This window comes from Rhinatrema bivittatum, chromosome 2 (genome assembly GCF_901001135.1).
Source record: "Rhinatrema bivittatum chromosome 2, aRhiBiv1.1, whole genome shotgun sequence".
NCBI classification, from domain to species: Eukaryota; Metazoa; Chordata; class Amphibia; order Gymnophiona; family Rhinatrematidae; genus Rhinatrema; species Rhinatrema bivittatum.
The window spans coordinates 819,531,242-819,555,149 of NC_042616.1; the positions used below are offsets into that span (position 1 = coordinate 819,531,242).

General features: G+C 53.0%; 1 protein-coding gene across 1 annotated transcript in view; it reads right to left on the minus strand.

Moving 5' to 3' along the window:
• The window catches only part of FBXL6 (F-box and leucine rich repeat protein 6), a 44,268-nt gene that overhangs the window by 16,284 nt on the left and 4,076 nt on the right, over window positions 1-23,908 (minus strand). The window contains exons 2-6 of the mRNA XM_029592298.1: window positions 17,660-17,818; window positions 17,257-17,320; window positions 12,208-12,339; window positions 4,121-4,228; window positions 1,191-1,304 (exon numbers count right to left, since the gene is read on the minus strand). Of these exons, the coding sequence (XP_029448158.1) occupies window positions 1,191-1,304; window positions 4,121-4,228; window positions 12,208-12,339; window positions 17,257-17,320; window positions 17,660-17,818 (577 nt within the window). The remainder of the gene's footprint in view (window positions 1-1,190; window positions 1,305-4,120; window positions 4,229-12,207; window positions 12,340-17,256; window positions 17,321-17,659; window positions 17,819-23,908) is intronic.

Sequence of the window (23,908 nt, forward strand, 5' to 3'; positions counted from 1 at the left end):
ATGTGTGTGTGAGGTAATGGAGGGGAGAGGGAGGGGATTATAATGTGGGTGTGAGTGTGTGATGTAATGGAGGGGAGAGGGAGGGGATTATAATGTGGGTGTGAGTGTGTGAGGTAATGGAGGGGAGAGGGAGGGGATTATAATGTGTGTGTGAGGTAATGGAGGGGAGAGGGAGGGGATTATAATGTGTGTGTGTGAGGGTAATGGAGGGGAGAGGGAGGGGATTATAATGTGTGTGTGTGTGTGAGAGGTAATGGAGGGGATTATAGTGTGTGTGTGTGAGAGAGGTAATGGAGGGGATTATAATGTGTGTGTGTGTGTGTGTGTGTGTGTGTGTGTGTGTGTGGTGTGTGTGTGTGTGTGAGAGGTAATGGAGGGGATTATAATGTGTGTGTGTGTGTGTGTGTGAGAGGTAATGGAGGGGATTATAATGTGTGTGAGGTAATGGAGGGGAGAGGGAGGGGATTATAATGTGTGTGAGAGAGGTAATGGAGGGGAGAGGGAGGGGATTATAATGTGTGTGTGTGAGAGGGTGCTGTGCTGCTGTAGCTGGGGTCATTAATGTGTGTGGGTGGGAGGGTACTGTGATATCTGCAGCTCGGGGGGGGGGGGGGGGGAGTATATGGGGGCGCTATGAGACCTGTATTTGGGAGGGAGCTAGGAGTGGAGCGGGCTGCTGGTACCTCTGGCTGGGGTAGGGCATTGCTCTGATAGCTGAGGCTGTGGTAATCGCAGCTCGGGGGGGGGGGTAGTTTTTTATAATTGGGGGGGGCTAGAGACCTGTATCTGGGAGGAGGAGACCTAGGAGTGGAGGGGCTTGCCGGGTACCTATGGGCTGGGATGATAGGGCATTGCTCTGATAGCTGAGGCTGTATGGTTATCTGCAGCTCGGGGGGGGGGAGTAACGTATATGGGGGAGGGGCTATGCGACCTTGTTGTCTTTGGAGGAGCTAGGAGTGGAGGGGTCTGCGGTACCTCTGGCTGGGGATAGGGCTTTGCTCTGATAGCTGAGGCTGTGGTTATCTGCCAGCTCGGGGGGGTGGGGGGAGTCTATGGGGGGCCTATGAGGACTGTTTATCTGGGAGGGTTCCTAGGAAGTGGAGGGGGGCTGCGCGGGTACCTCTGGCTGGGGGGGGAGATAGGGCTTTGCTGCTCTGATATTAACCCTGTAGGAGGTTTTAATGCGATACCTGTAATTGGGGGCAGCCGGCCTGGAGAGCTTCAATGGGCAGTTGGACAGAGCGTGCGTCCTGGCTCATGTCCGTGGTCACTTCTAGGAGCTGCAGCACAGAGCAGCATCCACTCTGCGGAGACAGAGAAGCTCAGGGTGAGATGAGCCAGCGAGCAGAGTGAGAAAGCTACAGTAATGAGCGCAGGGTTTCCATCGGGAAATTGGTAACTTTAGGAGCTTTGGTTCACCTGCCTCTCGGGGGGGGGGGGGGGGGGGGAACGGGGTCGCTCCGGTGTAGCCCTTACCCGGTTTGGTTGAGGAGGGGCTGGGGGGGGGTCGGTGACCCTTTTGTAGGCCTGCGCTCCAAGGTAACCGTGAGGCGCACATCCGGTGGTCCGGATCCCTCCCTGTCACGAGTTGGCTCCCAAATTGATTTTTTTCCTCACTTTCCTCTCCTTTTTAATTACTTTGCTGAACTGAGCTGGTCAGCTCTCTTCAGTGCTAGGAGGGGAATCCTTCAGTGAGGCTGCTTTTAGTGCAGTAAAGTTTAAAAAAAAAAAAAAGAAATAATAAAGTTAAGGAGCAGGAGCAGGTAGGACAGATCGTGCCGGGGGGCGGGGGGGGGACACGGGGGACGACACAGTCTGCCTGAGCACCTTGCGAACCCCCCCTGACGTCGCATCCTCCTGGGAACGCTGTACACCCAGCGTAAGCACGCCCGCTGCACGAGGCGACCATCCTTCTTTGTGACGGCAGAAACCGCAGCATCCACCCGAGGGAGCGCAAACTCCAGGGCCTGCTCCGGCAAGGTATAAAGCTTGGCCGTGGCCCTACCGGACTTTCAAACCCGCGGCCGGGTTATCCCACTCCTGATCCTCCGACTTTTTAACGGACTCACGATACGGGAACCCGGGAGGGGAGCGCCGGGTGCCCTCCCTGCGAGGGTCGTCAGGCGGAGGCTGTAGTCCCAGTTCCTCCAGAACCTGGGGAATGAGAGGCGCCGATTCCTCCCTGGGAACCACCGTAGGATCTTGGGGTCATCCCCCTCTGCCGCAGACCCTCGCCTTGTCCTGTGTCCGCCGCGACCGGGTCCCGCTGCCTGATTGCCGGAAAGAGTTGCCCCTAGGCCAGAGGCATTTCCCTGTGGCGTCGCAGAAGGAAAGCGCAGTACTCTGGCGGTCGCTGTGCCTTCTTGCAACCTGCCTTGACCTGAGCCGGACCTGAGCCGGACGCTGGCAGCGACCTGCACGCAGATGAACCGGCCTCCGGGAGCAAAGAAAGCGGGCAAACAAAGCCCTCTTGTTGCGCCAAAAAATCTTTGTGCATAAACAGCACAAATTCCGGCGAGGACACCGCTGTCCATATCAGCAGGAAGGGAGCAAAATCCGCCTCAGACCCCAAAAGCGTGGGCTCAACTGCCGGGGGATCCAAATTGGCCACCAGTCCCGCGGTTACCGCACAGGACACCTCCTCGCGGACCGAACCACTCAGAGCTGCAAGGGGAGGAAAGGACGCAACCTTCCTCTGTTTGGCAGGTGCTGGGAGCTCCGAGGGTCCCTCCCCCCCCCACCCCGAAATGCAGGCTGAGCACAGACTGCGGCGATTCTGCCGCGCGGGAGTCGCTTCACACGCACGGCAGGCCACCCCCCTCACCATCACAAGAGTAAAAGATTTTTTAAAAAAACGAAGAAAAGGAACCCCGAAACCGTGAGCGGGGGTGGGGGGAGGAGAGCAGACACCACTGCTCCTACGCTTCCGGGTTTGTTTTTTTATAAAGCTTTACTGCTCTAAAGCAGCCTCACTGCTCCTAACACTGAAAAGAGCTGCCCAGCTGAATTCAGCAAGTTAACTAAAATAGGAGAGGAAAGTGAGGAAAAAATAAGGAGCCAACACGTGGAAGGGAGGGATCTGGACCACCAGATGTGCACCTCACTGTTACCTGTGGAGCGGGCGTACAAAAGGGTCACTGACCCCCAGCCCGTCCGCCTCGACCAAACAGGGTAGGGTCCCTCACGAGAAACCCCGACCCCTGGGAGGAAGGCTCAGAGCAAAAATCAAACACAAGACCAAAAAATCCTGGAACAAACTGCAGGTTTATGCATCAGTCCTGCACTGCTGGAGACAGAGAAATACTGAGGAACTGCAGGTGGCACCAGTGTATATAAAGCAGTGTCAGTTTTACTTTCTCTGTCTCCACCTGCTGGCACGGATGAATAAATCCAGGTGTCTGGACTGATCCAGGAACGTACAGGGAAAGGGAGATATTGCAAGAGAACCTGCTTTAGTCTGCTAAAAAACTAAACTATGGGGGAAGTTCACCTTTCAGCAGGACAATGATCCCAAGCACAAGGACAAAGCAGCACAGGAGTGGCTGAACAGAAAGGTGAATGTTCTGCAACGGCCAAGTCAGAGTCCAGATCTCATTCCAATCGGGAATCTGTGGCACTGTTTGAAAATTGCAGTCCAGAAGCGTCATCCAAACCAACCTGAACAGCCTGGAGCAAATCTGCCAGGAAGAATGGACAGAAATCACTCCCAGACAGTGTCCCAAGCTGGTAGAAACTTACCCCAAGGGACTTAAAGCTGTTATTGCAGCAAAAGGTGGTCACACCAAGTGCTAGCCTGAAGGGGCTGAATACTTATGCAAGCAGCATGTTTCAGGTTTTTATTTTATCTTACAAAAATGCAGAGAAACAGTGAATTGTGACTTTGAAAATTTGCTTTAAGGACATAGTGGTTTGCATGCAATAAACATACTGTCTGGAACAATCTATGTAATTGTCATTTGTAATGCACACACATATGACGACTTTTTTAGGGGGTCGAATACTTTTGCAAGCCAATGTGTACCTACTAGAATCCTACCTTTCCCAGAACAAACAAAGCCTCTGCAAGAAGCCAAACCTAAACGTTCCTCTCCCTCCCCTCTTCCTGCTAACAGAGACTCACCGATATCAAGTTGAGGATGGAATTCATACGACTGTTGTAGGTCAACCAGATTTGTCTGAGCCGAGAACCAGCAACCTCCAGGAAACTCCCCACTGCTGAAGCATCAACCTGAGGAGACAGAGTGAGAGAGTCCAAATTTCAGCTGTTAGGGAAGCTGCATATTTAAAAAAAAAACAAAAACCAACACACTTTGAATTGTCTGCAAGCTAATTCCAGAAGTCTAAGTAGTAAGATGGGAGAGTCAGAATGTATGGCACTGAATGAAGAGGTAAATATAACTGGCATCTCACAGATGTGATGGAAGGATAACCAATGGGACACTGTTATACCAGGGTACAAGTGGATCAACATGACTTAGACATGATATCTGGGGAACGTCCTCCGGTACTCCAGGTGGCGGAGCTCCTCAAAGCTCTGCTCTATGTGCCTGCCTCTGTATATCACCATGTGGCTCCCAGCCTGCCTCAGTCTGATATCCAAGCTTGCGGTTGCACATTTAGGAGACTGTCAGGGGAGGCAGGCGGGTTAGCATGGCTAATTCACCCTATCCACGGAAAACACAGTTTACAGTAAGCAAATGAAAATTAGTTCTTACCTGATAATTTTCGTTCCTGTAGTACCACGGATCAGTCCAGACACCTGGGTTGTGACTCCGCACCAGTAGATGGAGACAGAGCAAAACTTGACGGGCTCCCTACATATAGTAAGGGGCCACCCACAGCCCCTCAGTCTTGCGTAATGTCAAAGCAAGACAAAAAATGTCCGACTAACTAACTATGAAAAACATAACGGAAGCCGATTCAAACAGCACCCCTGGCTGGAATCGAAAACATCAGGACCAGTAAGAAAACACAACGGCCTGGTCCGAAATGCAAACAGTGGCAAAAAACAGTGTCAAAAAATCTCCAATGGAGCTAAAGAAGACTTAAGTCAACCGAACGGACTCTCCCTCTACTCATCAGCAACAAAAAACACAGACTGGTGGGAGCCTGGACTGATCCGTGGTAGTACAGGAACGAAAATTATCAGGTAAGAACTAATTTTCATTTCCCTGTACGTACCCGGATCAGTCCAGACACCTGGGATGTACCAGAGCCAAAACTCAAGGGTGGGAAGCAGAGAGTCCCGCTCGGAGAACACTCGCTCCAAACCCCCGCGACTCAGCTGCCTGCACATCCAGTCTATAATGCCTGGTAAAAGTATGCAACGACTTCCAGGTCGCTGCCCTACAGATCTCCTGCGTGGACACCTGAGAGACCTCCGCCCAAGACGTGGCTTGCGCCCGCGTCGAGTGAGCTCGAAGCCCTTGAGGCGCCAACTTGCCCTGCAGGAGATACGCCGAACCAATCGCCTCCTTGAGCCAACGCGCAATTGTGGCCCGCGACGCAGCAGACCCCCTGCGAGCCCCAGAGCAGAGAACAAACAGGTGGTCGGACACCCGGAAAGGATTCATAACCTCCAGATAACGAAGAAGCGTCCGACGAACGTCGAGTTTCCGTAACTCTCTCGACCCCTTATCCCTCTGATCCATGGTCGAAAATCCTGGGAGGTCCACAGACTGATTCAAGTGAAAAGAGGACACCACTTTGGGCAAAAAGGACGGAACAGTCCGCAGAGAGACTCCCGCCTCCGAAAACCGCAAAAAAGGTTCCCTACAAGACAGAGCCTGTAACTCCGAGACCCGACGAGCTGACGTAATGGCGACCAAAAACACCGTCTTCAAAGTAAGATCCTTCAGGGTCGCTCGCTTGATTGGTTCAAACGGGGCTCCACAAAGAGCTGAGAGCACGCAATTTAAATTCCAGGATGGACACGGATTCCGTACCGGTGGACGTAAATGTTTAGCCCCCCGAAGGAAACGCGTCACATCTGGATGGCAAGCCAAGGACACCCCTTGGACCTTACCTCAGACAACAAAGCGCAGCTATCTGGACCTTTAGGGTACTCCAGGACAGCCCCTTCGAGAGGCCCTCTTGGAGGAAAGCGAGGACCGCCGGCACAGCTGGCCGTATACGGTCTACTTCTTGAGATCTACACCAGTCCTCGAAAACTGTCCAAACCCGCATATAGGTTAAGGACGTAGGCTGCTTTCTAGCTCTCAACAAAGTAGTGATCACTGCCTCGGAGTATCCCTTAGTCTTCAAGCGCGCCCTTTCAAAAGCCAAGCCGCGAGACAAAAGTGATCCGCATCCTCCAAACAGACGGGTCCTTGACGAAGGATGCTCGCGTCTCCGTGAAATCGAAGTGGAGGCTCCGCCGCTAGCTGAATGAGATCTGCGAACCACGGGCGCTGGGGCCACTCCGGCGCCACCAAGATCACCTCCGCTGGATGTAACTCGATTCACCGTAGTACCCTGCCGATCAGGGGCCATGGAGGGAAGACAAAGCAGCACGTCCGTGGGCCAGGGAAGGACTAGTGCATCGACTCCTTCTGCGCCCCGCTCCCTCCGCCGGCTGAAGAACCGCGGAGCCTTTGCGTTTTGAGCGGTGGCCATCAGGTCCAGGTGGGGCTGTCCCCACCTGGCACAGAGAAGACGAAACGCTACGTCCGGTAGCTCCCATTCCCCTGGATCCAGGCGATGCCTGCTGAGGAAGTCCACTTGTATGTTGTCCACTCCGGCGATGTGAGACGCCGCTATACCGCTGAGGTGGTGCTCCGCCCAGCTCATCAAGTGACTCGCCTCCACCGCCACCTGCTGGCTCCTCGTTCCTCCCTGGCGATTGATATAGGCCACCGTGGTCACGTTGTCCGATAAGATCCGGACCGCCCAGCCCCGAATCCACGGCAGAAATGCTCGTAACACCAAGGACACCGCCTGGGTCTCTAACCGGTTGATGGACCACCGTGACTGCTGGCTGGACCACAGGCCTTGCACCGAGTGTCCCCCACAGACCGCCCCCCAACCAGAGAGGCTGGCGTCCGTCGTGACCACCGTCCAAGTGGGCATGAGCAGAGAGACACCGCACGTCAGATGACCAGAGCAGAGCCACCACTGCAGGCTGGCCCTGGCGCGACCTATGAGGGGTAGTGGCCGATGGAACTCCTCCGATGCCGGCTTCCAGCGGGAAAAGTAACACTGATTGTAACGGTCGCAGGTGAGCGAACGCCCAGGGAACCAAAGCTAGCGTGGACGCCATGGAACCCAACACCATCAGGTAATCGCATACCAGCGGGCACTGCATGGACAAAAGGCGTTTCACCTGCCCCTGGAGCTTGACCACTCTCTCCTGAGTCAGCGACACCCGAGCTCTCTCCGTGTCGAACAAGGCCCCCAGGTATTCCAACCTCTGGGTAGGCTCCAGTTGACTCTTGGACAGGTTGACCACCCAGCCCAGAGACCGCAAGAGCTACAGGACCCTGGCAATCGCCACTCGGCACTCTGCCTCTGATTTGGCCCGGATGAGCCAATCGTCCAAGTAAGGGTGAACCAGGAGCCCTTCCCTCCGGAGCTGGGCAGCCACCACCACCATAACTTTGGTAAAGGTGCATGGAGCCGTGGCCAGGCCGAAAGGAAGAGCCCGGAACTGGTAATGCCTGCCTAGGATGCAGAACCTCAAGTACATGTGATAGGCCGGCTGAATCCCGATGTGCAAATACGCCTCCGTTAGATCCAGCGACGCAGGAAACTCGCCGGGACGAACCGCGGCCACTACCGAGCAGATCGTCTCCATCTTGAAACTGGGAACACGAAGGCACTTGTTGACCCCCTTGAGGTCGAGGATGGGCCGGAACGCGCCATCCTTCTTGGGAACCACAAAGTAAATGGAGTACCTTCCCACGCCCCTTTGACTCGATGGCACGGGAGTAATGGCGCCCAGATCTTCCAGTCGCTGAAGGGTCGCCCTTACGGCTGCGCGCTTGACGATAGCCTTGCAGGGAGAGACAAGAAACTTGTCCCACGGTAGGCGTGCAAAATCTAACGCGTAACCGTGTTTTATTACTCCGAGAACCCACTGGTCTGAGGTGATCTTGGTCCATTCCTCGTAAAACTGCGCGAGCCTCGCCCCCACGTTTGGTACGGCTTCCGGCCGCCGCCGCGGGGAATGAACCAGCCTCGTTTCATTGGGTCGATTTGGACCCCGATCCCGTCGAGGGTCCACCGGACCGGTTGAACTTCTTCCCTCGAAAGGACTGAGACCAGGAGGAGGATCTGGCAGAACTTGCGTGGTAGGACGGACCCGTCCCCGATCTTTGTGGTCTCTGGCGCCGGTTAGACCGAAAACGGTTCCTGGCCGAGAAGTGAGACCACGACCTAGGCCTGTCCTCAGGCAGCTTGAAGGCCTTGTTTTCGCTCAGGAACTGCATGAGATCGTCCAGTTGCTTTCCAAAAAGTAACTTCCCCTTAAAAGGTAAAGAGCCCAGATGCGCCTTAGACATACCATCCGCGGCCCAGTTACGAAGCGAGAGGAGACGGCGAGCGGAGACCGCTGACACCATAGCCCTGGCCGAAGTTCTCAACAAATCGTGAATGGCATCTGCACTGTAGGCTATCACCGCCTCCAAGTGATCCGCCTGTGAGGCTTCCCCATCTGAGAGACCAGCATTCGCTTGTAAGTTCTGGGCCCAGCGAAGGTCCGCCCGCAATGCAAAATTACTGCAGATAGCCGCTCTGACTCCCAGGGCGGAGACCTCGAAAACCTTTTTGAGTTGAACCTCCAGTTTCCGATCTTGTATGTCTCTAAGCGCCGTGGCGCCTGTGACAGGGATGGTAGACCGCTTGGTTACCGCCGACACCGCCGCGTCCACTCGGGGGAGGCGCAGCAATTCCAGAACGTCCTCAGGCAGAGGATACAACTTGTCCATGGCCTTGCTCACTTTAAGGCCCAATTCCGGGGTATCCCATTCCCGGAAGAGGATGTCTGAGGCCGAAAAATGAAAAGGGAATGCCACCGAAGGACCGGCGAGACCGAGGAGTACCGGGTCCATATTGGCGCCCTGACGGACTTCTACCGGTGGCGCTTCCACTCCAAGCTCCTCCAGGATCGCTGGAATAAGTGGGGATGGCTCCTCTCTTTTAAAGAGGCGCACGACCTTGGGGTCATCCCCATCCCCCGTCAGCGTGCCTTTTCCTGCGCCCGGCTGGGCAGGACCCGGGTCATCGGGCCCCTCAGGCCCTCCCGTGGTCCCCGAGACTGACTGCTCCTCCTCTGAAGAAGTAGACTCCGTAGCCAATTCCCGAGGGACGCCCCGCGCCGGTCTTTTCTCCTGTGGTGGACCCGACGACCCCCTGGGCCGGCCTGCCCTCTTCTGGGGCTGTGAGCGTCCCTCTCCGCCGCCTGGAACTCTCCCGGACTTGTGCTTCGATTTTTTATACTTCGCTAATTTTTTTAATAAAAAAGCAAAATCTTCGGAGAAGGAATCCTCCGAATCCGAGGATCCCTCCCCCGAGCTCAGCTGGCCAGACTGTAGGGCACCCCGGGGTCGTCCCCCCACGGCCCGAGGCTGAGGAGAGAGCGGAGGTGGCTGGCCGCCATGTTCAACAGCCCTCCTTGTAGCCGCACGGACTGAATTCAAGATGGCCGCCGTTCCCGCGCTAAGCGGGAACGGATCAGGGTCCTCGATCTCAGCAGCCCCGGCGCGCAGCGGCGAACGGGACGAGGGGGAACAGCCGCCCCGACCTCCCCCCGATGGTCCCTCACCCCCGGTGAGGCAAGAAGAACATACGCCAAAACGCGCGTGCGCGGCAGGCCGAGACGACCGGCATCCTGGGCCCGAAAGAAAACAAAAATTCGCCGTGCCTAAGAGCCGAAAAAAGCTTCCCCCCACGCGAACGAGCTGACGACGAGGAGAAAAGAGGGAGAGACGGCGCGGCAAACAAAAGCTGCAAATGTTTGTTTTTTTTTTTTTGTAATACTTAGCCGCTGTCCAGGTGCTGATGCTTCCGCTCCACCGGGGGTGAGTGAACCGGGCTCCCCGGTGTCACCCCCGACGCTGCTGCCAGGCACGGCCGGGTCCTCGACCCTCAGCAGCAGCCTCGACCAGGGGGGGGATGATCCCCTCAGGATCTGCCAACCCCCCTGGGAGGCACCTCCGACGGAAGCTCTTCTGTAAAAATAAAAAATCTGTTTTTTTTTCTGGTTTTTGTTTTTTTTAAAAGGATTGGCCCTTTCTTCTATTGAATACTGTTTCCTTCTATTGTTATCTTTTTTTTTTTTTTTTCTTATCCCTGACTGACTAAAACCCCCAGGGATCCCAGAGACTGTGGGTGGACCTGCCCCATCTGCTGGAGACAGAGTAAGACTGAGGGGCTGTGGGTGGTACCTTACTATATGTAGGGAGCCCATCAAGTTTTGCTCTGTCTCCATCTGCTGGTGCGGAGTCACAACCCAGGTGTCTGGACTGATCCGGGTACGTACAGGGAAATGGAGATTACTATCCTTATTCAATAAACATACACACGGTTAATGCGACTCCAACATTGCTCTATGCTTCAACGGCAAGAGGAAATGTGGAAAAAAGGATTTGTATCCTCAAAAAAGCAGGGAAGTAGCTGGCTTGTTACGGCGGTTACTACCCCAAACTAAATAAGCCTGATACTTCACTTCCAATGCATATCCAGCCTAGCTCTCTGCTTCAACAGCAGGGAGAATGGAGAATGAAGAAAATAATTTATATTCAGACAATAACCAACAAGGAATGAAATAGTCTGGGTAAACAAATGAGCATGGGTGTAGCTTGCTTATTGCAGCGGTTACTACCCCGAATCAATTAAGCCTGATACATCACTTGGTACACATATCCAGCGCAATTCACTGCTTCAACGGCAGGGGGAATGAAGTAAAGAGGATTTATATTCAGACAACCAACAAGGACTGAATTGCTCAGGCAGGGTAAACAAGCGTGGGAGTAGCTTGCTTATTATGGCGGTTACTACCCCAAACCAATTAGCTATATACTTCACTTAGATGCAGCTCCAGCACTGCTCTCTACATTAATGGTGGGGGTGGAAGGGAATTGGAACCAAAAAGTTACCAATAAGGGCCCTGACTTCAGCGGTCAGAGTAACAGATAAGTATGAAAACACTTAAGTCTGAAAGCTTGCTGGGCAGACTGGATGGGCCATTTGGTCTTCTTCTGCTGTCACTTCTATGTACCTTCTCCATCGCAATTATATCTTTTTTTGAGATGCGGCGACCAGAATTGTACACCGTATTCAAGGTGCGGTCTCACCATGGAGCGATACAGAGGCATTATGACATTTTCCGTTCTATTAACCATTCCTTTCTAATAATTCCTAACATTCTGTTTGCTTTTTTGACTGCCACAGCACAGTGAGCAGACGATTTTAAAGTATTATCCACTATGACACCTAGATCTCTTTCTTGGGTTGTAGCACCTAATATGGAACCCAACATTGTGTAATTATAGCATGGGTTATTTTTCCCTATATGCATCACCTTGCACTTATCCACATTAAATTTCATCTGCCATTTTGATGCCCAATCTTCCAGTCTTGCAAGGTCTTCCTGTAATGTATCACAATCCGCTTGTGATTTAACTACTCTGAATAATTTTATATCATCCGCAAATTTCAGCTGAAAAAAGCCCTGGAGATAGAAAAATAGAGAAATACTGAAGGGATGCAGGGTGAGCACCGTCCAGATAGAGAAAAAACTAAAGGGTATCCTATATCTCCATCTGCTGGACAGGATGCTCAACCCACTGTCTGGACTGATCTGGGTGCATACAGGGAACCATAAATTTATTAACCAGATAGACTTTTGCAAAGCCACTACTTATCACTGTGTGAGATTTTGCCAGGTACTTGTAGCTTGGAATGGCCACTGTTGGAACCAGGACACTGGGCTTGCTGGACCCTTGGTCTGACCAGTATGGCAATTTCATATATTCTTAATAAAAAGAAACTTACACAGAGACTGGTCACGGGAAGGACTAGAGCAAAGATCCTGCGACTGAGGAATCAAGACAGAATTCACTTAAACATGTAGAGACCTTCCCCATGAACTGAGAAGCACAACACTGGGTACTCTCCACTCTCCCCTCCTATCCCCAAATGTTCCTGAGCTCTACAGGTATTACTGACGTATGAGAAACTTTCAGCTTATACCTAGATATGGCCTTGTACCTGGGAGTTCTGCAGATTCAGGCTCTCCAGCTCTGGGCAGTTCAAGGCAACCGCAAGTAGACAATCCGTGGTAACCACAGAGCAATACAAAAGCTTGAGTGAATTCAGGTGATGACAGGTTTCACCGAGTGTCTGAAACATGAAGCTTAATGTGAAACACATAATGCAAACTCTCACATTATCTCTCCCATCCAAAGCATCCCTTTCTATTCCAACTCATCGCCCCTATGCCAAAACCTTCCCAATTCAGATCACCCCTTCCCAACACACACAACCTTCCCTACCTATGCAAACCCCATTCATACCAGTCACCTCAAAACAACCCATCTATCCGAGCCTTCATACATTCATACCAGTCCTCCAAATATAACCCATCACCTCCATCCCAAAGCTGTGCCAGACACCAGCTCTCCAATAAACCTTCTCCTTATCCCAAAACCTCCCCATTCACACCAATTGTCCACTATATACCCAACCCCCTCCATCCCAAAGCCTCTACATTCATAACGACCACACCAATAAGCCCCAACCACTCTATCCAAAATCTGCCCATTCATATCAACTCTCCCAACATAACCTGTTCCCTCTACCCCAGAGCCTCCTCATTCACACCAAACACCTCAACATTGTCACAGATATGAGCCCTTGGGTTGTGGCCTCCTCAAACGATACTAGGGCTGACATCAGATTGAAATCTGATCCGTCTCCAACTGCTATCAGGAGCACACTATACCCATTGGTCCTGAGTCCATCTGCTACACGCTAGGAAATGTACTATTTATCTTTTAATGAAGGTGATTCATCTGAAAATCAACTACCTGACTTCACTAAATTTTATGAATATTCTTGAATTATCTCAAGAGACATTTCTAAGAGCAACTCTGTTTGCCTTTATTTCTGATAAAAATTATGTATCCCGTCTATTTCGTCGTAACCATTTGCTCTTATTTCATGGTCATAAAGTTTGGATGTATCCAGATTACTCAAAAGTGCAGGAAGACGTTTCTTACTAAGCGGTCTGAGACACTGTCAAAGGAGGGCTAAGTTAATGCTAAGATATCCCAGTAAAGGTATGGTGAAATACTAGAACTCAAATTATGTGTTTTTGAATCTTCTCAACTACAAATGTTCCTGGATTCACTTGCCTAAGGATCTCATTTTAGGTTCGGTCGTTACAGTTTATTTGGACTCTCTCAAGATTTCTTCTTCTCTGGACTAAATCACTCTCTATACACTTGTGCGCCACAGTTGCCTTTAAGCGGAGATAGCTTGTTCCAATGATTATTATTACCTTTATTGTGTGTGTCATTGAGAATGTGTTTGCATATCTACTTTTTCTGTACAAGAAGATTCTTGTATTGTGTTAAAAGGCATTAAAAAAAAATTCCATAAACAGTGGGATTTTAACCAAAGGGGAAATGGGGGGGGGGGGGGGGGGGGGGGGGGGAGAACGGGACAGGACATCATGTTCCTCGCACCAGGCCTCAAATACTCTCCAGACCCGCACATACGCTAGGGACGTAGAGAATTTCCACGCATGGAGTAAGGTGGAAAATTACTGCTGCCAAATATCCTTGCTTCATCAGACGAGCCCTCCCAAGGGCCAGAGCACAAGACTGAATCCAGGTGGATCCTCATTAAGGACCGGTCCCTGGGCGGTGGGAGGGTCTCCACCCAGAGTCTCCGCATACCATGGATGCTTGGGCTAATCTGAAGCTACCAGTAGGACTAATCCCTCTGTGGCCCTTCATTCTGTGAATGACCCTGCCTAGGCGAAGCAGCTCCTCTTCTGGCCAGGTCTGAATGACGGCGTCGATCCCCAGTGTCAACTGATCCATTCTGTGACTGAAGAATTGGGGAACCTTCACATTGTGAGATGCGGCCAGCAGGTAAATGGACGGGAGACCCCAGCAATCTACTATCAGCTGAAAGGCTTTGGCCATCACCCACTTCTCCCTGCTTAGGAAGTCTGCTCTGATGTTGTCTTTTCCTGCTATGTGGGAGGCTGAGATCATCCATAGAATTATTTCCGCCCATTCCATAAGGAGATCCACCTCTTGTGACACCTACTAGCTTTTGGTTCCATCCTGGTGGTTGATGTAGGCTACAGTCATTATGCTGTCCTACATTACACGGACTGCTTGACCCTGGAGTCTGTGGCTGAATTGTAGACACGCCAATCTGCCTGCCTAGGCTTCCAGGCGCTTGATGTTCCAGAGGGCCTCTTCCTTGGTCCAATGTCCCTGGGCCGTCAATTCCTGACAGTAAGCTCCCCAGTCCCAGAAGTTCATGTCTGTTGTGAAGACCAGCCAGTTCAGAGGACAGGGGTACACCCCAGTTCCGATGAGCTTCCTGTAGCCACCACTGGAGCAAACTCAAAGGAGGCAAATTGAATAGTCTTGAGACTGCGGGTTCCAACATGACAGTAGTGAGCGTTGAAGTGGTCGCATGTGAGCCCTTGCCCACAGCACTACCTCCAGGGTTGCCACCATCAAACTTGGAGATAGCTCCACACCGTCAGGCGTATCATGCTCATCAACTGACGCACTTGGGACATCAACTTCCTTATCCACGTGGTCGGAAGGAAGACCTTGCCCTGCCTGGTGTCGAAATGGGAGGAGCCGAGCTTAGCAAGGTCCGGGGAGCCCAACTCTTCCTGGGCTTCCTCACAGTGCTGACAAGATGATAAAGGGGATGGAACAATTCCCCCATGAAGAGGGAAGTGGAACAGATGAAAATCCATTTACAGTAGATAATGTATGGGAAGAGCTGGAGAAACTGAAAGTGGACAAAGCCATGGGGCCTGATGAGGTTCATCCCAGGATACTGAGGGAGCTCAGAGATGAGCTGGCGGCTCCGCTGTGTGACCTGTTCAACAGATCCCTAGAAACGGGAGTGGTGCCGAGTGATTGGAGAAGAGCGGAGGTGGTTCCGCTTCACAAGAGTGGGAGCAGAGAGGAGGCTGGAAACTACAGACCGGTTACATCACCTCAGTGGTGGGAAAAGTAATGGAGTCACTGTTGAAAGAGAGAATAGTGAACTATCTACAGTCAGGAGAATTGATGGACCAGAGGCAGCACGGATTCACCAGGGGAAGATCCTGTCAGATAAATCTGATAAGACTTTTCTGACTGGGTAACCAAGGAATTGGATCGAGGAAGAGTGCTCGATGTCATCTACTTGGATTTCAGCAAAGCTTTTGATATGGTTCCGCACAGGAGACTGGTGAATAAAACGAGAAGCTTAGGAGTGAGTGCCGAGGTGGTGACCTGGATTGAAAACTGGTTGACGGACAGAAGACAATGTGTGATGGTAAATGGAACCTGCTCTGAAGAGAGAGCGGTTTTAAGCAGGGTACCGCAAGGATCGGTGTTGGGACCGGTCCTGTTCAATATCTTTGTGAGCGACATTGCGGACGGGATAGAAGGTAAGGTTTGTCTTTTTGCGGATGACACTAAGATCTGCAACAGAGTGGACACGCTGGAAGGAGTGGAGAGAATGAGACGGGATTTAAGGAAGCTGGAAGAGTGGTCGAAGATATGGCAGCTGAGATTCAATGCCAAGAAGTGCAGAGTCATGCATATGGGGAGTGGAAATCCGAATGAACGGTATTTGATGGGGGGGGAAAGGCTGATGTGCACGGAGCAGGAGAGAGACCTTGGGGGTGATAGTGTCTAACAATATGAAGTCTGCGAAACAATGCGACAAGGCGATAGCAAAAGCCAGAAGAATGCTGGGCTGCATAGAGGAATATCGAGTAAGAAAAGGGAAGTGATTATTCCCTTGTACAGGTCCTTGGTGCGGCCACACCTGGAGTACTGTGTTCAGTCCTGGAGACCGTATCTACAAAGAGACAAGGACAAGATGGAAGCGGTACAGAGAAGGGCGACCAGGAAGGTGGAGGATCTTCATAGGATGACATACGAGGAGAGATTGAAGAATCTAAATATGTACTCCCTGGAGGAAAGGAGGAGCAGGGGTGATATGATTCAGACTTTCAGATACTTGAAAAACTTTAATGATCCAAAGGCAACGACAAACCTTTTCCGTCAGAAAAAAATCAACAGAACCAGAGGTCACGAGCTGAGGCTCCAGGGAGGAAGACTAAGAACCAATGTCAGGAAGTATTTCTTCACGGAAAGGGTGGTGGATGCCTGGAATGCCCTTCCGGAGGAAGTGGTGAAGACCAGAACTGTGAAGGACTTCAAAGGGGCGTGGGATAAACACTGTGGATCCATCAAGTCTAGTGGGCGTAAATATAGAGGAGGCAGCAAAACGCTGCACGGAGCGGCAGTAGCCACAGAGGCATTCACGGAACGGGATGCCAGTGGCCAGTAGTTGGTGTTCCACCTTCACGGAGCGGAAGGATGGAGGGCTGCTATTTCCAAAAAAAAAATAAAAATAAAAACAGGGGTGGGTAAGAGTATGGGGCAAGGGGGTGGCCTGCTTGTTGCAGCAGTTGCTACCCCCAATTGAGCTGGATGTCACTTGGATGCAGATTCAAAGCTGCTCTCTAAATTGGGTGGAGGGGAATTAGGGCTGGAGGGTACTGGAAGCCAATAGTAACAGGTGGGAGAGAGAAAAAGGGGGAAAAAAATGGATAAAGTGCGTAGCTTGCTGGGCAGACTTGATGGGCCATTTGGTCTTCTTCTGCCGTCATTTCTATGTTTCTATGTTTCAAAGAACACTAGGCACACATTTGTGCACTACATTACACATGAGCCTTTTATGCGCACATAGTCCATAGAAAATTTACCATTCAGTCCAATCTTTTCCCACTGTAACCTACCTTGCGCCTATTACTGGATTCTTTCCCATTTAAATCAACTTTTCCTGTTGCAACCCACTCCGTACCCGAGCCTCCTCCGTTCACGATATAACCCACCCTGAACCACTCATCTGCTCCTACAACCAAAAGCTTCTCTCATCATCCACTCCTAAACTGCTGGCTCACACTCGTTCCTCATTTTGGTTCACGCCAAGCCTTGCTCCCCCCCACCCTGAAACTCCAGTGACCCCTTATTAATCAGCTTCCTGCTGTCTTCTCACCTTCACTACGAAGGCCACGTTATTCTTCCAGTGATTAAGAGTAAACCTCCGTAAGAGAGAAAACCTGCCATGAAAAAAAATTAAAAATAAAAGCAATGTGAGTCGTTTCAACATACCCTATGTGCTCCCCTGTTGAACCCTGTCACAGTGTCCGCCCCCCCAAACTACTCCCCTCCTTGTGCAATATACCCTCTACCGCTACCACCAGGGATGAACCTACATCCGTGGACTTCTGCAGGCCCAGCTCAACGCCTGGGACTCTGCCAGGCACTGAGCTTCAGGACAAGGACCAGAACTAGGGGAGCCACCCCACACCAAACGCTCTGCCAAGAACCGGGGGAGAAGATAAACCCACGCCTCACAATACTTTACACAAGGGATTAAAAAGCGACAGGATCCTTACCGGTTCTCGGTAAGCCATTGCACCGTGTTGCAGACTTTCTTCTTCACGTGCAGCAGCTGCTTCTTCCCAGGATCCACCCAGCAAAAGCCAAGAGAGACATCCTGCCACAAGCCCGGGTCCGCAGCAGCAAAGCGCCACAGTCTGCACACCCGAGACACCCTGCAACACACACAGCACTCAGAGAGAGGGAAGCAGTCTCGCAGGCCTGCGTCATACAGCAACGCAGGCAGCGAGCGGTCAGCTCCCACGAAACACCCCCGAGACACGATAAGCACAGCCCCCACTCTCCTGTGGCAACAGGTTGAACACTCAGCAACAATTATAAAGATAAATGTATTTTATATCATGTAAAGGGTTCACTGACCTGGCTTTATGTCTGAATATTTGATTTAATGGGTGGTGAATTTCAGGTATTGATATGGAGGAAAAAAAATGGAGGACATCTCAGGGATGGATGGGGAAGACGAGGGTGGAAGATCATCAGGGATGGAGGTGGGGGGGGGGGGGGGGAAGAGGGCTTCTAGAATCTGGGTGGGAGGAGAACCAGAGAGAGAAAGAGGAGAGGGATTTGTTCCTTCCCTGGCTCCAGGCCCGCTTTTTCAAATCCTTAAAGGAAAATTAGTTTACCTGATAATTTTCGTTCCTGTAGTACCAAGGATCAGTCCAGGACACCTGGGTTGTGACTCCGCACCAGTAGATGGAGACAGACTAAAACTTGTGGGCGGAGCATATGTGCCCCTGTGCCAGTCACAGCCCCTCAGTCATACGTAATGTCAAAGTAGACAAAAGCCAAAAGGCAACCATAGCTAACCATACAACTTGGTAGGGAAAAGAAAAGCAACACCCCTACAGGAACCAGACTCCCCAACCGGGAAAGCGAATAAACAAGGATCAGCGTACTGAAAAACACAATAATGAGCGGACTCTCCGTTACTATAGCGCAACACTGCGGGCGGGATCCTGGACTGATCCTTGGTACTACAGGAACGAAAATTATCAGGTAAGAAACTAATTTTCCTTTCCCTGTACGTACCAGGATCAGTCCAGGACACCTGGGATGTACCAGAGCTAACTTACCGAGGGTGGGAAGCAGAGAGTCCCGCTCGGATTACCCTCTCTCCAAAACCCCCAGCTTCAGTAGCCTGAACATCCAACCGGTAATGTGTAATGAAGGTATGCAACGACTTCCAGGTAGCCGCCCTGCAAATCTCTTGAGGCGACACCTGAGAAGATTCCGCCCAAGACGCAGCGTGAGACCGTGTCGAATGAGCCCGAAGACCCACAGGCGGTGATTTTCCGCACAGAATGTACGCAGAACCAATGGCTTCTTTGAGCCAACGGGCAATTGTTGTGCGGGACGCCGCAGCACCTTTCTTTGGACCCGAAGTCAACACAAACAGATGATCCATCACCCGAAACGGATTAGTAACCTCCAGATAGCGAAGAAGGGACCTCCGCACATCTAGTTTTCGCAAGTCTTTTGTTTTCGGGTCCGAAGACTCCCCAACCGTGAAAGCGGGAAGTTCAATTGACTGATTCAAATGGAACGACGACACGACCTTAGGAAGGAAGGAGGGAACCGACCGCAAGGAAACCCCCGAATCGGAGATGCACAAGAAGGGCTCCCTACAGGACAACGCCTGTAATTCTGAAACCCGACGGGCCGATGCCATCGCCACTAGGAATACGGTCTTCAAGGTGAGATCCTTGAGCGTAGACGGCGCTAAGCATAAGGCAGAGAGTACCCAGTTGAGGTTCCAAGACGGGCAAGGGGGCCGCAACGGAGGACGGAGGTGCTTAGCCCCCCTAAGAAAGCGGGAGATATCCGGGTGGAGAGCCAGAGAGACCCCCCCGGACCTTACCACGCAAACACCCAAGCGCCGCCACTTGAACCCGAAGGGAAGTACACGCTAAACCTTTGGCGAGCCCCGCCTGGAGAAAAGCCAGAATATCGGCAATAGAAGCGGAAGTGGGGTCTAGGCCCCGCTCCATGCACCATTCCTCAAAAAACTACCCAGACCCGAACATAAGCTAGGGACATAGACTGTTTTCTGGATCTCAGCAACGTAGCTACGAACGCATCCGAGTAGCCTTTTCTCTTCAGCCGATACCTCTCAAAAACCATGCCGCGAGACAAAAGTGAGCCGCATCCTCCAAACAGACGGGGCCCTGACGAAGGAGCCCCGCGAATTCCTGGGGTGCGGCCACCGACAGCTGGACCAGGTCCGCAAACCACGGCCGGCGTGGCCACTCTGGCGCCACCATGATTACATTGGATGGGTGCAATTCTATGCGCCGTAGGATCTTGCCGATCATGGGCCACGGTGGAAACACATACAGAAGCACATCCACCGGCCAGGGAAGCGCCAACGCGTCGACTCCCTCTGCTCCCCTTTCGCAACGTCGACTGTAAAATCGCGGAGCCTTCGCGTTGTGCCAGGTGGCCATCAGATCCATGTGGGGCGTTCCCCAAGTCCAGCATATGAAGAGAAACGCCTCGTCCGCCAACTCCCACTCTCCGGGATCCAAGCGGTGACGACTGAGAAAATCCACCTGGACGTTGTCGACTCCCGCTATGTGGGAAGCCGCGAGATGGCTGAGATGCCGTTCTGCCCAGAGCATCAAGAGCCGCGCCTCCTCCGCCACCAGAGGACTTCTTGTCCCTCCCTGGCGATTGATGTAAGCCACGGTGGTAGCGTTGTCCGACAATACCCGGACCGCCTGTCTGCGCACGAGGGGTAGAAAAGCTTGCAGCGCCAGACGGACCGCTCTGGTCTCCAGCCGGTTGATAGACCACCGGGTCTGCGACTGACCACAGACCCGGAACCGACTTCCCTTGGCAAACTGCCCCCCCAACCGGAAAGGCTGGCATCCGTGGTCACCACCGTCCAGTTGGGTACCAGAAGGGACACTCCACAGGAGAGATGTTTGGAATCCAGCCACCAGCTCAGGCTGGATCACGCCTGCCCCTCGAGAGGTAGAGGTAGATAGAAATCCTCAGAAACCGGTTTCCAGCGGGAAAGCAATGAGAACTGCAGCGGTCGTAGATGAGCGAACGCCCAAGGGACTAACGCCAGCGTGGATGCCATAGACCCCAGAACCGTCAGGTAATCGCAGACTCGTGGCCGGTGTAGCGACAAAAGACGTAGCACCTGAGACTGCAGTTTGCATATCCGTTCCTGCGAGAGAATCACCTTGCCTCGCTTCGTGTCGAAAAGGGCTCCAAGATATTCCAAGGACTGAGAGGGTTCGAGAGGACTCTTGTTGAAGTTGACCACCCAGCCCAGGGACTGCAAGAGCTGTAACACCCTGGCCACCGCCTGCCGACACAGACTCTGAGACTTCGCCCAGATCAGCCAATCGTCGAGGTAAGGGTGAACCAGTAGGCCTTCCCACCGCAACTGCGCCGCCACGACCACCATCACTTTCGTGAATGTCCGAGGCGCTGTCGCCAGGCTGAACGGGAGCGCCCGGAACTGGAAGTGCCTGCCCAGAATGCAAAACCTCAGAAACCACTGAAATAGCTGGTTGAATTCCCACATGAAGGTATGCTGCTGTGAGATCTAGAGACGCCAGGAATTCGCCGGGACTCACTGATGCGATCACTGACCGAATGGTCTCCATTTTGAAGTGAGGGACCCGAAGGCATCTGTGGACTCCTTTCAGATCCAGAATTGGGCGGAAAGTGCCGTCTTTCTTGGGGACTATGAAGTAAATGGAGTACCGGCCCTCGCCATACTGAGCGGCCGGAACCGGCGAGATGGCTCCCAGTCTTTCTAGTCTTTGGATGGTAACTAGCACCGCCGCCTTCTTCTTCGGATCCTTGCAGGGTGAGACCAGGAATTTGTCCGTTGGGATGCGAGCAAAATCTAACTCGTAGCCGTGTTTTATCACGTCTAGGACCCATTGATCCGAACTTCATTGCGAAGGCTTGGACCCCGCACCTCCTTGCCGGCCAAAACGTTTGCCCCGAAAGGACTGCAGCCACTGGGTGTTCCGAGAGGAAGACGGCCTATACGAGGGTCCAGAGGATCTTTGCGGCCTTGACTTCCTGGGTCCCCTGAACCGGGCTCTGCCTGAAAAGGAAGATCTCGACCGGGCCCTATCCTCCGGCAGCTTAAACGCTCGGTTCTCCCCCAGGGAAACCATCAAATCGTCCAACTCCTTGCCAAACAGCAATTTCCCCTTAAAAGGCAAAGCCCCAAGGTGAGCCTTGGAAGAGCCATCCGCTGCCCAATTGCGCAGCCAAAGGAAACGACTTGCCGACACCGCTGCCACCATGGACCTAGCTGAGGTGCGCAAAAGATCATGGAGTGCATCAGCGCCATAGGCAATGGCCGCCTCCAATCTGTCTGCTTGGGAAGCCTCCTCTGGAGAGAGACCCGCATTCGCCTGCAGGACTTGAGCCCAGCGCAGACTAGCCCGCATAGCAAAATTTGTGCAAATGGCGGCACGCACCCCTAGGGCAGAAACCTCAAAAATCTTTTTGAGTTGAACCTCCAACTTTCGGTCTTGAATATCCCCGGAGGGCTGTTGCTCCCGTGACCGGGATGGTAGACCTCTTCGTGACAGCGGACACCGCCGAATCCACCTTTGGGAGTCGGAGGAGCTCTAGCGCGTCCTCCGGCAAAGGGTAAAGTTTGTCCATGGCCTTGCTAACCTTCAGACCTAACTCCGGAGTATCCCATTCCTTGAAGAGGATATCCGTGGACGAAAAATGAAAAGGAAAAGCGACCGCCGGCCCTGTGAGTCCAAGCAGAACAGGATCCATATTTGCCTCCTGGCGGACCACCACCGGAGGGGCATCAATCCCCAGCTCCTGGAGAATGGCTGGGATGAGTGGCGACAGTTCCTCTCTGCGGAACAGACGCACCACCTTGGGGTCAACCCCGTCGACGGCCTGCGCTCCTTTACCTGTACTGGGCTGCGCCGAGCCATCTGCTGCTGCCGTCCCGGCCCCCGGCAGGGGCTCCTCGGAGGCCTCTGTGTCCGACCCGGAGGTATCTTCGGAATCCGAGTCCTGCGGCACCCCTCGGGGAAGCCGCCTGCCCCGGGCCGCGCTCTGGGTGATCTTCGCCACCCTCCTTGCCATCTTCTTCTGCGGCGGGGACCGGTGGACCCTGGAGCGCGAGGCGTCCCCCCGTCTGCACTTGCTGCGCTTATAACGGAGAACTTTGCACAGCAAAGCACCAAATCTTCAGAAAACTCGCCCGAATCCGTTGCGTCGCTTTCCGAATGCCCCCGGGACTGGGGCCCCTCCGAAGGGACCTCCCCGGCCGCACCCCGCTGCGGGGAAAGCGTAGGAGGTAAAACCGAGGCCCCCACCGTTTCCCGCGAAACTACCCCGCCGGTGGACAAAATGGCCGCCACTCCCGCGCTGACCGGGAACGGGTCAGGAGGCCTATCAGGGGGACCCCCCCCTTGCGACGGCGAGCATGCGACCCGGGAACAGGCCCCCCGAGGAGCCGCCGACGATCCCTCGTCTCCCGGGACGCAGGCCGAGCCGCAGGCCGTCCCGGGAGAGACGCGCGCGCCCCGAGCCGCAGGCCCTGCACTGCGAGCCGTGCGGCATTGCAAAAAACCGCAGGAAACCAAAGCCGCGCCGAAAAACCCTGAGGGGCGCTGAATAAAACAAAAAAAATCAACGCGGCGGAAATCGGCGACCTCCCCCCTGCCGACAACGCCCCCCCCCCCCGAGCGGGAGGGAGCGCACCGCCAAGGAACAGACAGCCAACAGAAAAACAAAAGTAAAACACTTTTTTTTTTTTTTTTTTTTTTTACAGAAAAAACGCTGTCCCTGATACTGAAACGCCCTATGTCCTGCAGGGGTGAGTGAACCGGGCTCCCCGGTGTCACCCCTGACGCTGCTACTAGCCCAGCCGGGTCCTCAACCCTAGCAGCGGCCTCAACCTGGGGAGGGTAGTCCCCTCAGGACCTCACAACTCCCCAGGGAGGCAGGGCAACCGGGACTAAACTAACCAAATTAAACAAAAAAACCAATTTACAGGAAAAAACCAAGGAAGTCTAATAGAAAAACAAAACCCAAAAGCGAACCTGACTAAAAACCAGAATCAGGCCCGACAGGGCTGTGACCGGACCTGCACCACCTACTGGAGACAGAGTAAGACTGAGGGGCTGTGACTGGCACAGGGGCTTATATATGGCTCCGCCCACAAGTTTTAGTCTGTCTCCATCTACTGGTGCGGAGTCACAACCCAGGTGTCCTGGACTGATCCTGGTACGTACAGG